The 14,124-nt window shown below is 55.8% G+C and overlaps 1 protein-coding gene and 2 long non-coding RNA genes across 3 annotated transcripts; all 3 read right to left on the bottom strand.

The window, feature by feature from the left end:
* Nucleotides 1-543: 543 nt before the first annotated feature.
* LOC146253914 (uncharacterized) lies at nucleotides 544-5,483 on the bottom strand. Its single transcript, XM_084677656.1, has 7 exons — nucleotides 5,201-5,483; nucleotides 4,997-5,116; nucleotides 4,801-4,919; nucleotides 4,565-4,715; nucleotides 4,342-4,460; nucleotides 4,009-4,264; nucleotides 544-2,892 (listed from the first exon to the last, which is right to left on the bottom strand). The coding sequence occupies exons 1-7, from the start codon at nucleotides 5,463-5,465 to the stop codon at nucleotides 626-628; spliced, it is 3,297 nt and encodes a 1,098-aa protein (XP_084533782.1). The 5' UTR covers nucleotides 5,466-5,483; the 3' UTR covers nucleotides 544-625.
* Nucleotides 5,484-11,768: 6,285 nt separating this feature from the next.
* LOC146253913 (uncharacterized) lies at nucleotides 11,769-12,553 on the bottom strand. Its single transcript, XR_014731900.1, has 3 exons — nucleotides 12,402-12,553; nucleotides 12,179-12,297; nucleotides 11,769-12,101 (listed from the first exon to the last, which is right to left on the bottom strand). It is a non-coding gene; the product is annotated as an uncharacterized LOC146253913 (long non-coding RNA).
* Nucleotides 12,554-12,658: 105 nt separating this feature from the next.
* LOC146253912 (uncharacterized) lies at nucleotides 12,659-13,321 on the bottom strand. Its single transcript, XR_014731901.1, has 3 exons — nucleotides 13,038-13,321; nucleotides 12,834-12,953; nucleotides 12,659-12,756 (listed from the first exon to the last, which is right to left on the bottom strand). It is a non-coding gene; the product is annotated as an uncharacterized LOC146253912 (long non-coding RNA).
* Between the last annotated feature and the right edge of the window lie 803 nt (nucleotides 13,322-14,124).

Below are 14,124 nucleotides of genomic sequence, written 5' to 3'. Positions count from 1 at the left end.
ATAATAAAATGTCCATTCTTAAAACGTTAATATTTACAACAAAGACTAAACGGTTTTAGTAGCTTGATCCGAAGAATCTATATGGTTTGAGGAAAAGGCAAGGCTACATTTTGAAGTCTGCACTGCAATCGTGACAAATGTGAAGTTCGATTATTCTCTAAACCAGATGAAGGCGCTGACAGAACTGCGATATCCAGTGGTTTCAGCATGGCTGCTTTACACTGTAGCCTGGCTGCTGAAGGCCCTGTCAGCCTGGGCTACACAGTAGCACTCTGAAACCCAACAATCCTCTAGAAAGTCACTTCAGAGCTCTGCTTCCCTTGTGAGGGACAGACAAACGCAAGCACTTTTGGTCTACAGTGAAAGTCTTACCAACTGACTTGTGAATGTACTGTATATAAAAGTACACAAACCCAGTTGGCAGAACTGCATGTCAAATAACCCAACTCAGTAAAGTTTCAAACATTTAAATCAAACAAGATAATGATCAAACCATGCCATACAGAAATTCATGTTCACAGCAACACATTCCAACCCAGTCAGTTTAAAGTTAAGAATTCTTTATTATAAAAGTGCAGAAGTGACATTACACAACTACTCAAAAGAATTGTTAAAGAGTCACTTGCTAAGAGTCCTCAGCAGGTGGAGGAGGGAGAGCATCCCTACTGCCAGAACCAAACCCAGGAATCCTCCTCTGGTCCTCAACACCAGCAGTGGAAGACTCGGGGGTCCCTCCTGGAGCCTGTGTAACATTCGACTGAAGGGAAGCATCGTCCCGGAACATGATGTCGTACACTGAAGGGACCATCTGCTTAACCCTCTTTGCCTTGCGTTTGTCGTGGGCGGAGTTAAGACAGGGAGGCCTCTGGGGATGAGTGGGTCCAGCTGTTGTGGCAGGTGTCAGGGACCAGGGGTACTGAGGGGACCTTGGAAAAGAGTGGTAAGGAAGCCCTGGTGTGGCTCTTGTAGTTGCTGGGAGCGGTCTGGGTAATAGAGGGAAACCTGGTAACCAGGGGTATGGAGGAAGCTCTGCCGAGTCAGAATTGGAAGGGCTTGCAGTGGTTGGGAATGGTCTGGGGAACCCTGGCAACCCTGGATACAGGGGGGAACTTGGCAGCCCTGGGACCTGAGGGGACCCGGGGGAACCTGGCAGCCCTGGATATTGGGGGGACCCTGGCAGCCCTGGATATAGGGGGGACCCTGGGAACTGAGGGGACCCGGGGGACCCTGGCTGCCCTGGGAACTGAGGGGACCCGGGGGAACCTGGCTGCCCTGGAAACTGAGGGGACCCGGGGGAACCTGGCAGCCCTGGAAACTGAGGGGACCCGGGGGAACCTGGCAGCCCTGGAAACTGAGGGGACCCGGGGGAACCTGGCAGCCCTGGAAACTGAGGGGAGCCGGGGGAACCTGGCAGCCCTGGAAACTGAGGGGACCCGGGGGAACCTGGCAGCCCTGGAAACTGAGGGGAGCCGGGGGAACCTGGCAGCCCTGGATATTGGGGGGACCCTGGCAGCCCTGGATATTGGGGGGACCCTGGGAACTGAGGGGACCCGGGGGACCCTGGGAACTGAGGGGACCCGGGGGACCCTGGGAACTGGGGGGACCCAGGGGAGCCTGGCAGCCCTGGGAACTGAGGGGACCCGGGGGAACCTGGCAGCCCTGGATATTGAGGAGACTCAGGGGAACCCGGCAGCCCTGGGAACTGAGGGGACCCGGGGGAACCTGGCAGCCCTGGGAACTGAGGGGACCCGGGGGAACCTGGCAGCCCTGGGAACTGAGGGGACCCGGGGGAACCTGGCAGCCCTGGATATTGAGGGGACCCTGGGAACTGGGGGGACCCAGGGGAGCCTGGCTGCCCTGGATATTGAGGGGATTCTGGGAACAGAGGGGATCCAGGGAAACCTGGCAGCTCTGGGAACTGAGAAGAGCCAGGGGAACCTGGCTGCCCTGGGAATTGAGGGGAGCCAGGGGAACCTGGCAGCCCTGGGAACTGAGGGGAGCCAGGGGAACCTGGCTGCCCTGGGAACTGAGGGGAGCCGGGGGAACCTGGCAGCCCTGGAAACTGAGGGGAGCCAGGGGAACCTGGCTGCTCTGGTAACTGAGGGAACCCTGGCAGCCCTGGATACTGAGGGGACTCAGGGGAACCTAGCAGCCCTGGATACTGAGGGGACCCTGGGAACTGAGGGGACCCGGGGGAACCTGGCAGCTCTGGGAACTGGGGGGACCCAGGGGAACCTGGCAGCCCTGGTAACTGAGGGGTCCCTGGCAGCCCTAGATACTGAGGAGACTCAGGGGAACCCGGTAGCCCTGGATATTGGGGGGATTCTGGGAACAGAGGGGAGCCGGGGGAACCTGGCTGCTCTAGTAACTGAGGGAACCCTGGCAGCCCTGGATACTGAGGGAACCCTGGCAGCCCTGGATACTGAGGGAACCCTGGCAGCCCTGGATACTGAGGGAACCCTGGGAACTGAGGGGACCCGGGGGAACCTGGCAGCTCTGGGAACTGGGGGGAGCCAGGGGAACCTGGCTGCTCTGGGAACTGAGGGAACCCTGGCAGCCCTGGATACTGAGGGGACTCAGGGGAACCTAGCAGCCCTGGATATTGGGGGGGCCCGGGGGAACCTGGCAGCTCTGGGAACTGGGGGGACCCAGGGGAACCTGGCAGCCCTAGATACTGAGGAGACTCAGGGGAACCCGGCAGCCCTGGATATTGGGGGGATTCTGGGAACAGAGGGGATCCAGGGAAACCTGGCAACCCTGGAGACTGAGGGAACCCTGGCAGCCCTGGAGACTGAGGGAACCCTGGCAGCCCTGGAGACTGAGGGAACCCTGGCAGCCCTGGAGACTGAGGGAACCCTGGCAGCCCTGGAGACTGAGGGAACCCTGGCAGCCCTGGAGACTGAGGGAACCCTGGCAGCCCTGGAAACTGAGGGAACCCTGGCAGCCCTGGAGACTGAGGGAACCCTGGCAGCCCTGGAGACTGAGGGAACCCTGGCAGCCCTGGAGACTGAGGGAACCCTGGCAGCCCTGGAGACTGAGGGAACCCTGGCAGCCCTGGAGACTGAGGGAACCCTGGCAGCCCTGGGAACTGGGGGGACCCGGGGGAACCTGGCAGCCCTGGGAACTGGGGGGACCCGGGGGAACCTGGCAGCCCTGGGAACTGGGGGGACCCGGGGGAACCTGGCAGCTCTGGGAACTGGGGGGACCCGGGGGAACCTGGCAGCTCTGGGAACTGGGGGGACCCGGGGGAACCTGGCAGCTCTGGGAACTGGGGGGACCCGGGGGAACCTGGCAGCTCTGGGAACTGGGGGGTCCCGGGGGAACCTGGCAGCTCTGGGAACTGGGGGGTCCCGGGGGAACCTGGCAGCTCTGGGAACTGGGGGGTCCCGGGGGAACCTGGCAGCTCTGGGAACTGGGGGGTCCCGGGGGAACCTGGCAGCTCTGGGAACTGGGGGGTCCCGGGGGAACCTGGCAGCTCTGGGAACTGGGGGGACCCGGGGGAACCTGGCAGCTCTGGGAACTGGGGGGACCCGGGGGAACCTGGCTGCCCTGGGAACTGAGGGGACCCGGGGGAACCTGGCTGCCCTGGGAACTGAGGGGACCCGGGGGAACCTGGCTGCCCTGGGAACTGAGGGGACCCGGGGGAACCTGGCTGCCCTGGGAACTGAGGGGACCCGGGGGAACCTGGCTGCCCTGGGAACTGAGGGGACCCTGGTAACTGAGGGGACCCGGGGGAACCTGGCAGCCCTGGATATTGGGGGGACCCTGGTAACTGAGGGAACCCGGGGGAACCTGGCTGCCCTGGTAACTGAGGGAACCCGGGGGAACCTGGCTGCCCTGGTAACTGAGGGAACCCGGGGGAACCTGGCTGCCCTGGTAACTGAGGGAACCCGCGGGAACCTGGCTGCCCTGGTAACTGAGGGAACCCGGGGGAACCTGGCTGCCCTGGTAACTGAGGGAACCCGGGGGAACCTGGCTGCCCTGGTAACTGAGGGAACCCGGGGGAACCTGGCTGCCCTGGTAACTGAGGGAACCCGGGGGAACCTGGCTGCCCTGGGAACTGTGGGTACCCGGGGGAGCCTGGCTGCCCTGGCAATTGAGGGGACCCGGGGGAACCAGTGTAACCCGGGTGTCCGGGAAATTGAGGGTAAGGAATATTGTCTGGTGTCAGGGGATAGGTTGTTGGCGGATCAACAGGTGAAGATGGACAGGATACTGCAAACTGTTGGCCATTCATCAGCAGGACAAGAACATACACCCGATTCTGTAAACACAAAAGCATTAGTTGAAGACCCAAATATACACCATACACATATTTGTGATCAGAAGTTGGCACTAAACCTCCATCTTGACGCAGGGTTCTTTGTAAGGAGCCCTGATCATCAGTCTGCTAGAATGTGATGCCACAGTAAATCCACAAAGTTGTCTGGATGACAGCAGGGGCTCCCATACGTTAGAGACTAAACGAGAGTTGACTATTAGTCATTTGGCAAACGGTTGTTGAAATACAGTACATGAACTTAGATTGGCATGTTTCAAAACGAGAGCAACTGCTGAAATTTACCTTGTACAGAGAGTGCATCTGCTGCAATTTTACCCATATTCAACACCATGCCTTTTCTGAGGCAGGAGACTGAAGGGCGAGGAGGGGCAAGAGGACAAGACATTTTCATGGACTCCCCCCACAGCTTTAAATGCAGTACATGATCTCCACCCTGTTGGAAGAGTAGACCACTTGGCTCAAATGCAACCAAATAAAGAGGGGTGTTTTTAGCCTGCCATTGCGTCATTATGACTTACCTGTTGGGTAACATGGCAGCCTTGGTATGGAGCTACAAAAAACACATCTCTGCGTGACCTTCTCACAGAGAATCCACACTGAGAAGGCATCCGAGTCACGGGAATGAGAGTGCCGTCACCTGCAGAAAGCAAATCCTCAGATCAAGCTACTCGCCGTTGTCACTGGAAATCCACAGAAATGCATCATTGATCTCACCATTGTCAACCAGAAAATGAGGAGTCTTTCCTCCCCTCACCCGCAAGGTCATAGCATCATCAGCGCACTGCACTGAAGGTCCCATGCGTTTTAGTTTGGCATTCATCGACAGGTGCCGAGCTAAGACAAAAGGGAGGAAGTTACTATACTGGAGGAGCCGCTAAACACGCGTTGGCTAACTTGAGGGATGTTGTGTATACTCACAAGCCATGCCTGTGGTTTGGTTAGACTCCCGACCGTCTGAATCAAAGGCAAGAGAGCCGTTTCTAGTTACGACGCCAGTCGGAGATCCGGGCTCATTTGCGTAACTCGTTAAGTCTCTTCTAAATGTTTCGAATTCCGTCGGATCGGTCTCTTCATTTGTTAACCTAAATGTGCTCCCATCTCTAATACTTCCATAGGAAACTGCTACAAAACAGGCCAAAGTCCTCAGTACCAAGGCGCAAAACAGAGAATTACACCACACCATGTTGAACAACCTCTAAACGCCGCCCTACCCAACATAACGCAAACACACATCCTACACAGCTTTAAGGTGCTCGCTCAAATTGGACGACCAATAAAATTTGAGGTGGGCAAGACTTCATTCAAACGCACCTGACGTGCAATTGGATCACTGTCATGAAGTGACTTTCTCAGTGGTTGTTCCGAGTAGAGGGGTTGGTTCACTTTGATGCTCGCAATTGCCAATGTGTTTCAGTCAATTAAAAAAATAATAGAAATATTACTTTTCCAATTATTTTGATTACATCCAATTATTTCGTTATGTCTGTTTTTGAACTTACAGTTTGCTTCAGAAATATTTGGGATATTATTTTACAAGATATTGTGTTACTGTGATTGTGATGAATGATATTGTAGAAGTGTAGACTGTAAAGATTGTTTTCATGCTGTCAAAAGTTCCAAGTTCAAATCGATTAGCACATTTTCACCTCATCCCCAATGTCAGGATCATCTCAAACTATTACTCAAAACACTATGTTGTTCGGTTAAGCAAGTACAATGGATAACGGGCTTTATACATTTCTATTTTAATTAAACAAGTGTCAGTTGTTAAAGGGGTCATCTGTCCCCGAAACAGAACTGCGTGAGGGTGTCATCTAAATACGCGAATACAAGAAACGGTGACAAATTTCAGCCCTCGACAAGCCAGGCAGGGGTGAGTTTGACAAAACATTGAGTGGAGCGCTCTGGAGTTATATTTTCATTTGTGCGTCTATCGAAACTTAAGTGGTTTCCTGTGTTTCGGTATTATTGAAGTGTATTGAGTGGTATTGTCTGAGTGTATGTTATTGTACATTTTCAATGGTGCAAATGTAGCCTAGCACTGTTCCATACTAGGTTTAGAGAAATATTACCTCGTGTGTATCCGACATACGGTATTATTTCCTATATTCTTCTTTTATGAGTCATACCCCAGAATTCATGCTCCACACATCCTACACAGTATAGTTTACAATTTTTCAGTCAGCAGTTATAGAGGAGTTACCGATTAAGGTTTCAAACATCATGCATATTGAGTGTTCAATGATCGTATAGATTACTACTTTGTCAATATTATCGTACAGGTCTGGTATGGGAAGTACTGATGACATCACATACCTTTTTAGCTGTGAAAGCTATAAACATATCTCTTTTCAGTTCATTCGTCTGCAATCACAGCTTACACAGCAAAAATATTTGGCCAAGACACAGAACTATTAATCCATAATAATTGATTTGAATAATGTCAAGTCATTTTAGAGTACCATCCAGACTATTGGAGAACATTGATAAGATGGATCTGTAGCTGGTTTGTCAGCTTTCCTATTTTTTATTGAGTCATTCTCCCGAGAGACACCTGGGACCCCGGACACCTCTTCTGGGGACTCCAAGTCAGGGGAGGGTGATGGCTTCTGGTCCCCACCTGCACCCTCAGTAGGTTCTGGTGTCTCCTCTCTAGCATTAAAATGGTCAGGAGTTGTCGTTTCAGAGGCAGTCTAGTGCCTGCCTGTAAAACCACATGTACAATAAAATATGCGGAATTTAAAAAAATATATTGTTGGCCTCTAGTTGAGAGACAGGAAATGTAGGGGGAGAGACATGCAGAAACGACCTGAGCTGGATTCGAACCAAGGCCGCTGCATCAAGGTCCCAGCTCATGAGCTATGGTGGAACCCATAATAAAATGTCCATTCTTAAAACGTTAATATTTACAACAAAGACTAAACGGTTTTAGTAGCTTGATCCGAAGAATCTATATGGTTTGAGGAAAAGGCAAGGCTACATTTTGAAGTCTGCACTGCAATCGTGACAAATGTGAAGTTCGATTATTCTCTAAACCAGATGAAGGCGCTGACAGAACTGCGATATCCAGTGGTTTCAGCATGGCTGCTTTACACTGTAGCCTGGCTGCTGAAGGCCCTGTCAGCCTGGGCTACACAGTAGCACTCTGAAACCCAACAATCCTCTAGAAAGTCACTTCAGAGCTCTGCTTCCCTTGTGAGGGACAGACAAACGCAAGCACTTTTGGTCTACAGTGAAAGTCTTACCAACTGACTTGTGAATGTACTGTACATAAAAGTACACAAACCCAGTTGGCAGAACTGCATGTCAAATAACCCAACTCAGTAAAGTTTCAAACATTTAAATCAAACAAGATAATGATCAAACCATGCCATACAGAAATTCATGTTCACAGCAACACATTCCAACCCAGTCAGTTTAAAGTTAAGAATTCTTTATTATAAAAGTGCAGAAGTGACATTACACAACTACTCAAAAGAATTGTTAAAGAGTCACTTGCTAAGAGTCCTCAGCAGGTGGAGGAGGGAGAGCATCCCTACTGCCAGAACCAAACCCAGGAATCCTCCTCTGGTCCTCAACACCAGCAGTGGAAGACTCGGGGGTCCCTCCTGGAGCCTGTGTAACATTCGACTGAAGGGAAGCATCGTCCCGGAACATGATGTCGTACACTGAAGGGACCATCTGCTTAACCCTCTTTGCCTTGCGTTTGTCGTGGGCGGAGTTAAGACAGGGAGGCCTCTGGGGATGAGTGGGTCCAGCTGTTGTGGCAGGTGTCAGGGACCAGGGGTACTGAGGGGACCTTGGAAAAGAGTGGTAAGGAAGCCCTGGTGTGGCTCTTGTAGTTGCTGGGAGCGGTCTGGGTAATAGAGGGAAACCTGGTAACCAGGGGTATGGAGGAAGCTCTGCCGAGTCAGAATTGGAAGGGCTTGCAGTGGTTGGGAATGGTCTGGGGAACCCTGGCAACCCTGGATACAGGGGGGAACTTGGCAGCCCTGGGAACTGAGGGGACCCGGGGGAACCTGGCAGCCCTGGATATTGGGGGGACCCTGGCAGCCCTGGATATTGGGGGGACCCTGGGAACTGAGGGGACCCGGGGGACCCTGGCTGCCCTGGAAACTGAGGGGACCCGGGGGACCCTGGCTGCCCTGGAAACTGAGGGGACCCGGGGGACCCTGGCTGCCCTGGAAACTGAGGGGACCCGGGGGACCCTGGCTGCCCTGGAAACTGAGGGGACCCGGGGGACCCTGGCTGCCCTGGAAACTGAGGGGACCCGGGGGACCCTGGCTGCCCTGGAAACTGAGGGGACCCGGGGGACCCTGGCTGCCCTGGAAACTGAGGGGACCCGGGGGACCCTGGCTGCCCTGGAAACTGAGGGGACCCGGGGGACCCTGGCTGCCCTGGAAACTGAGGGGACCCGGGGGAACCTGGCTGCCCTGGAAACTGAGGGGACCCGGGGGAACCTGGCTGCCCTGGAAACTGAGGGGACCCGGGGGAACCTGGCTGCCCTGGAAACTGAGGGGACCCGGGGGAACCTGGCTGCCCTGGAAACTGAGGGGACCCGGGGGAACCTGGCTGCCCTGGAAACTGAGGGGACCCGGGGAACCTGGCTGCCCTGGAAACTGAGGGGACCCGGGGGAACCTGGCAGCCCTGGAAACTGAGGGGAGCCGGGGGAACCTGGCAGCCCTGGAAACTGAGGGGAGCCGGGGGAACCTGGCAGCCCTGGAAACTGAGGGGACCCGGGGGAACCTGGCAGCCCTGGAAACTGAGGGGAGCCGGGGGAACCTGGCAGCCCTGGATATTGGGGGGACCCTGGCAGCCCTGGATATTGGGGGGACCCTGGCAGCCCTGGATATTGGGGGGACCCTGGGAACTGAGGGGACCCGGGGGACCCTGGGAACTGAGGGGACCCGGGGGACCCTGGGAACTGGGGGGACCCAGGGGAGCCTGGCAGCCCTGGGAACTGAGGGGACCCGGGGGAACCTGGCAGCCCTGGATATTGAGGAGACTCAGGGGAACCCGGCAGCCCTGGGAACTGAGGGGACCCGGGGGAACCTGGCAGCCCTGGGAACTGAGGGGACCCGGGGGAACCTGGCAGCCCTGGGAACTGAGGGGACCCGGGGGAACCTGGCAGCCCTGGATATTGAGGGGACCCTGGGAACTGGGGGGACCCAGGGGAGCCTGGCTGCCCTGGATATTGAGGGGATTCTGGGAACAGAGGGGATCCAGGGAAACCTGGCAGCTCTGGGAACTGAGAAGAGCCAGGGGAACCTGGCTGCCCTGGGAATTGAGGGGAGCCAGGGGAACCTGGCAGCCCTGGGAACTGAGGGGAGCCAGGGGAACCTGGCAGCCCTGGGAACTGAGGGGAGCCAGGGGAACCTGGCTGCCCTGGGAACTGAGGGGAGCCGGGGGAACCTGGCAGCCCTGGAAACTGAGGGGAGCCAGGGGAACCTGGCTGCTCTGGTAACTGAGGGAACCCTGGCAGCCCTGGATACTGAGGGGACTCAGGGGAACCTAGCAGCCCTGGATACTGAGGGGACCCTGGGAACTGAGGGGACCCGGGGGAACCTGGCAGCTCTGGGAACTGGGGGGACCCAGGGGAACCTGGCAGCCCTGGTAACTGAGGGGTCCCTGGCAGCCCTAGATACTGAGGAGACTCAGGGGAACCCGGTAGCCCTGGATATTGGAGGGATTCTGGGAACAGAGGGGAACCGGGGAAACCTGGCAGCCCTGGAAACTGAGGGGAGCCGGGGGAACCTGGCTGCTCTAGTAACTGAGGGAACCCTGGCAGCCCTGGATACTGAGGGAACCCTGGCAGCCCTGGATACTGAGGGAACCCTGGGAACTGAGGGGACCCGGGGGAACCTGGCAGCTCTGGGAACTGGGGGGAGCCAGGGGAACCTGGCTGCTCTGGGAACTGAGGGAACCCTGGCAGCCCTGGATACTGAGGGGACTCAGGGGAACCTAGCAGCCCTGGATATTGGGGGGGCCCGGGGGAACCTGGCAGCTCTGGGAACTGGGGGGACCCAGGGGAACCCGGCAGCCCTGGATATTGGGGGGATTCTGGGAACAGAGGGGATCCAGGGAACCCTGGCAGCCCTGGAGACTGAGGGAACCCTGGCAGCCCTGGAGACTGAGGGAACCCTGGCAGCCCTGGAGACTGAGGGAACCCTGGCAGCCCTGGAGACTGAGGGAACCCTGGCAGCCCTGGAGACTGAGGGAACCCTGGCAGCCCTGGAGACTGAGGGAACCCTGGCAGCCCTGGAGACTGAGGGAACCCTGGCAGCCCTGGAGACTGAGGGAACCCTGGCAGCCCTGGGAACTGGGGGGACCCGGGGGAACCTGGCAGCCCTGGGAACTGGGGGGACCCGGGGGAACCTGGCAGCCCTGGGAACTGGGGGGACCCGGGGGAACCTGGCAGCCCTGGGAACTGGGGGGACCCGGGGGAACCTGGCAGCCCTGGGAACTGGGGGGACCCGGGGGAACCTGGCAGCCCTGGGAACTGGGGGGACCCGGGGGAACCTGGCAGCCCTGGGAACTGGGGGGACCCGGGGGAACCTGGCAGCCCTGGGAACTGGGGGGACCCGGGGGAACCTGGCAGCCCTGGGAACTGGGGGGACCCGGGGGAACCTGGCAGCCCTGGGAACTGGGGGGACCCGGGGGAACCTGGCAGCCCTGGGAACTGGGGGGACCCGGGGGAACCTGGCAGCCCTGGGAACTGGGGGGACCCGGGGGAACCTGGCAGCCCTGGGAACTGGGGGGACCCGGGGGAACCTGGCAGCTCTGGGAACTGGGGGGACCCGGGGGAACCTGGCAGCTCTGGGAACTGGGGGGACCCGGGGGAACCTGGCAGCTCTGGGAACTGGGGGGACCCGGGGGAACCTGGCAGCTCTGGGAACTGGGGGGACCCGGGGGAACCTGGCAGCTCTGGGAACTGGGGGGTCCCGGGGGAACCTGGCAGCTCTGGGAACTGGGGGGTCCCGGGGGAACCTGGCAGCTCTGGGAACTGGGGGGTCCCGGGGGAACCTGGCAGCTCTGGGAACTGGGGGGACCCGGGGGAACCTGGCAGCTCTGGGAACTGGGGGGACCCGGGGGAACCTGGCAGCTCTGGGAACTGGGGGGACCCGGGGGAACCTGGCTGCCCTGGGAACTGAGGGGACCCGGGGAACCTGGCTGCCCTGGGAACTGAGGGGACCCGGGGGAACCTGGCTGCCCTGGGAACTGAGGGGACCCGGGGGAACCTGGCTGCCCTGGGAACTGAGGGGACCCGGGGGAACCTGGCTGCCCTGGGAACTGAGGGGACCCTGGTAACTGAGGGGACCCGGGGGAACCTGGCAGCCCTGGATATTGGGGGGACCCTGGTAACTGAGGGAACCCGGGGGAACCTGGCTGCCCTGGTAACTGAGGGAACCCGGGGGAACCTGGCTGCCCTGGTAACTGAGGGAACCCGGGGGAACCTGGCTGCCCTGGTAACTGAGGGAACCCGGGGGAACCTGGCTGCCCTGGTAACTGAGGGAACCCGGGGGAACCTGGCTGCCCTGGTAACTGAGGGAACCCGGGGGAACCTGGCTGCCCTGGAAACTGGGGGGACCCAGGGGAACCTGGCAGCTCTGGGAACTGTGGGTACCCGGGGGAGCCTGGCTGCCCTGGCAATTGAGGGGACCCGGGGGAACCAGTGTAACCCGGGTGTCCGGGAAATTGAGGGTAAGGAATATTGTCTGGTGTCAGGGGATAGGTTGTTGGCGGATCAACAGGTGAAGATGGACAGGATACTGCAAACTGTTGGCCATTCATCAGCAGGACAAGAACATACACCCGATTCTGTAAACACAAAAGCATTAGTTGAAGACCCAAATATACACCATACACATATTTGTGATCAGAAGTTGGCACTAAACCTCCATCTTGACGCAGGGTTCTTTGTAAGGAGCCCTGATCATCAGTCTGCTAGAATGTGATGCCACAGTAAATCCACAAAGTTGTCTGGATGACAGCAGGGGCTCCCATACGTTAGAGACTAAACGAGAGTTGACTATTAGTCATTTGGCAAACGGTTGTTGAAATACAGTACATGAACTTAGATTGGCATGTTTCAAAACGAGAGAAACTGCTGAAATTTACCTTGTACAGAGAGTGCATCTGCTGCAATTTTACCCATATTCAACACCATGCCTTTTCTGAGGCAGGAGACTGAAGGGCGAGGAGGGGCAAGAGGACAAGACATTTTCATGGACTCCCCCCACAGCTTTAAATGCAGTACATGATCTCCACCCTGTTGGAAGAGTAGACCACTTGGCTCAAATGCAACCAAATAAAGAGGGGTGTTTTTAGCCTGCCATTGCGTCATTATGACTTACCTGTTGGGTAACATTGCAGCCTTGGTATGGAGCTACAAAAAACACATCTCTGCGTGACCTTCTCACAGAGAATCCACACTGAGAAGGCATCCGAGTCACGGGAATGAGAGTGCCGTCACCTGCAGAAAGCAAATCCTCAGATCAAGCTACTCGCCGTTGTCACTGGAAATCCACAGAAATGCATCATTGATCTCACCATTGTCAACCAGAAAATGAGGAGTCTTTCCTCCCCTCACCCGCAAGGTCATAGCATCATCAGCGCACTGCACTGAAGGTCCCATGCGTTTTAGTTTGGCATTCATCGACAGGTGCCGAGCTAAGACAAAAGGGAGGAAGTTACTATACTGGAGGAGCCGCTAAACACGCGTTGGCTAACTTGAGGGATGTTGTGTATACTCACAAGCCATGCCTGTGGTTTGGTTAGACTCCCGACCGTCTGAATCAAAGGCAAGAGAGCCGTTTCTAGTTACGACGCCAGTCGGAGATCCGGGCTCATTTGCGTAACTCGTTAAGTCTCTTCTAAATTTGGTTTCGAATTCCGTCGGATCGGTCTCTTCATTTGTTAACCTAAATGTGCTCCCATCTCTAATACTTCCATAGGAAAATGCTACAAAACAGGCCAAAGTCCTCAGTACCAAGGCGCAAAACAGAGAATTACACCACACCATGTTGAACAACCTCTAAACGCCGCCCTACCCAACATAACGCAAACACACATCCTACACAGCTTTAAGGTGCTCGCTCAAATTGGACGACCAATAAAATTTGAGGTGGGCAAGACTTCATTCAAACGCACCTGACGTGCAATTGGATCACTGTCATGAAGTGACTTTCTCAGTGGTTGTTCCGAGTAGAGGGGTTGGTTCACTTTGATGCTCGCAATTGCCAATGTGTTTCAGTCAATTAAAAAAATAATAGAAATATTACTTTTCCAATTATTTTGATTACATCCAATTATTTCGTTATGTCTGTTTTTGAACTTACAGTTTGCTTCAGAAATATTTGGGATATTATTTTACAAGATATTGTGTTACTGTGATTGTGATGAATGATATTGTAGAAGTGTAGACTGTAGAGATTGTTTTCATGCTGTCAAAAGTTCCAAGTTCAAATCGATTAGCACATTTTCACCTCATCCCCAATGTCAGGATCATCTCAAACTATTACTCAAAACACTATGTTGTTCGGTTAAGCAAGTACAATGGATAACGGGCTTTATACATTTCTATTTTAATTAAACAAGTGTCAGTTGTTAAAGGGGTCATCTGTCCCCGAAACAGAACTGCGTGAGGGTGTCATCTAAATACGCGAATACAAGAAACGGTGACAAATTTCAGCCCTCGACAAGCCAGGCAGGGGTGAGTTTGACAAAACATTGAGTGGAGCGCTCTGGAGTTATATTTTCATTTGTGCGTCTATCGAAACTTAAGTGGTTTCCTGTGTTTCGGTATTATTGAAGTGTATTGAGTGGTATTGTCTGAGTGTAT

Source organism: Hypomesus nipponensis, chromosome 17 (genome assembly GCF_054491055.1).
Source record: "Hypomesus nipponensis isolate SF chromosome 17, ASM5449105v1, whole genome shotgun sequence".
In the NCBI taxonomy this organism is placed as follows: Eukaryota; Metazoa; Chordata; class Actinopteri; order Osmeriformes; family Osmeridae; genus Hypomesus; species Hypomesus nipponensis.
This window is presented reverse-complemented; position numbering and strand designations above follow the sequence as displayed.

Coding starts and splice junctions, on each gene's coding strand:
- LOC146253914 (XM_084677656.1), bottom strand. CDS start 5,465: ATGGTGTGGTGTAATTCTCTGTTTTGCGCCTTGGTACTGAGGACTTTG. Junction 4,461..4,564: donor AGATGCACTCTCTGTACAAG/GTAAATTTCAGC, acceptor ACTCTCGTTTAG/TCTCTAACGTATGGGAGCCC. Junction 4,265..4,341: donor AACCCTGCGTCAAGATGGAG/GTTTAGTGCCAA, acceptor TTGTGTTTACAG/AATCGGGTGTATGTTCTTGT.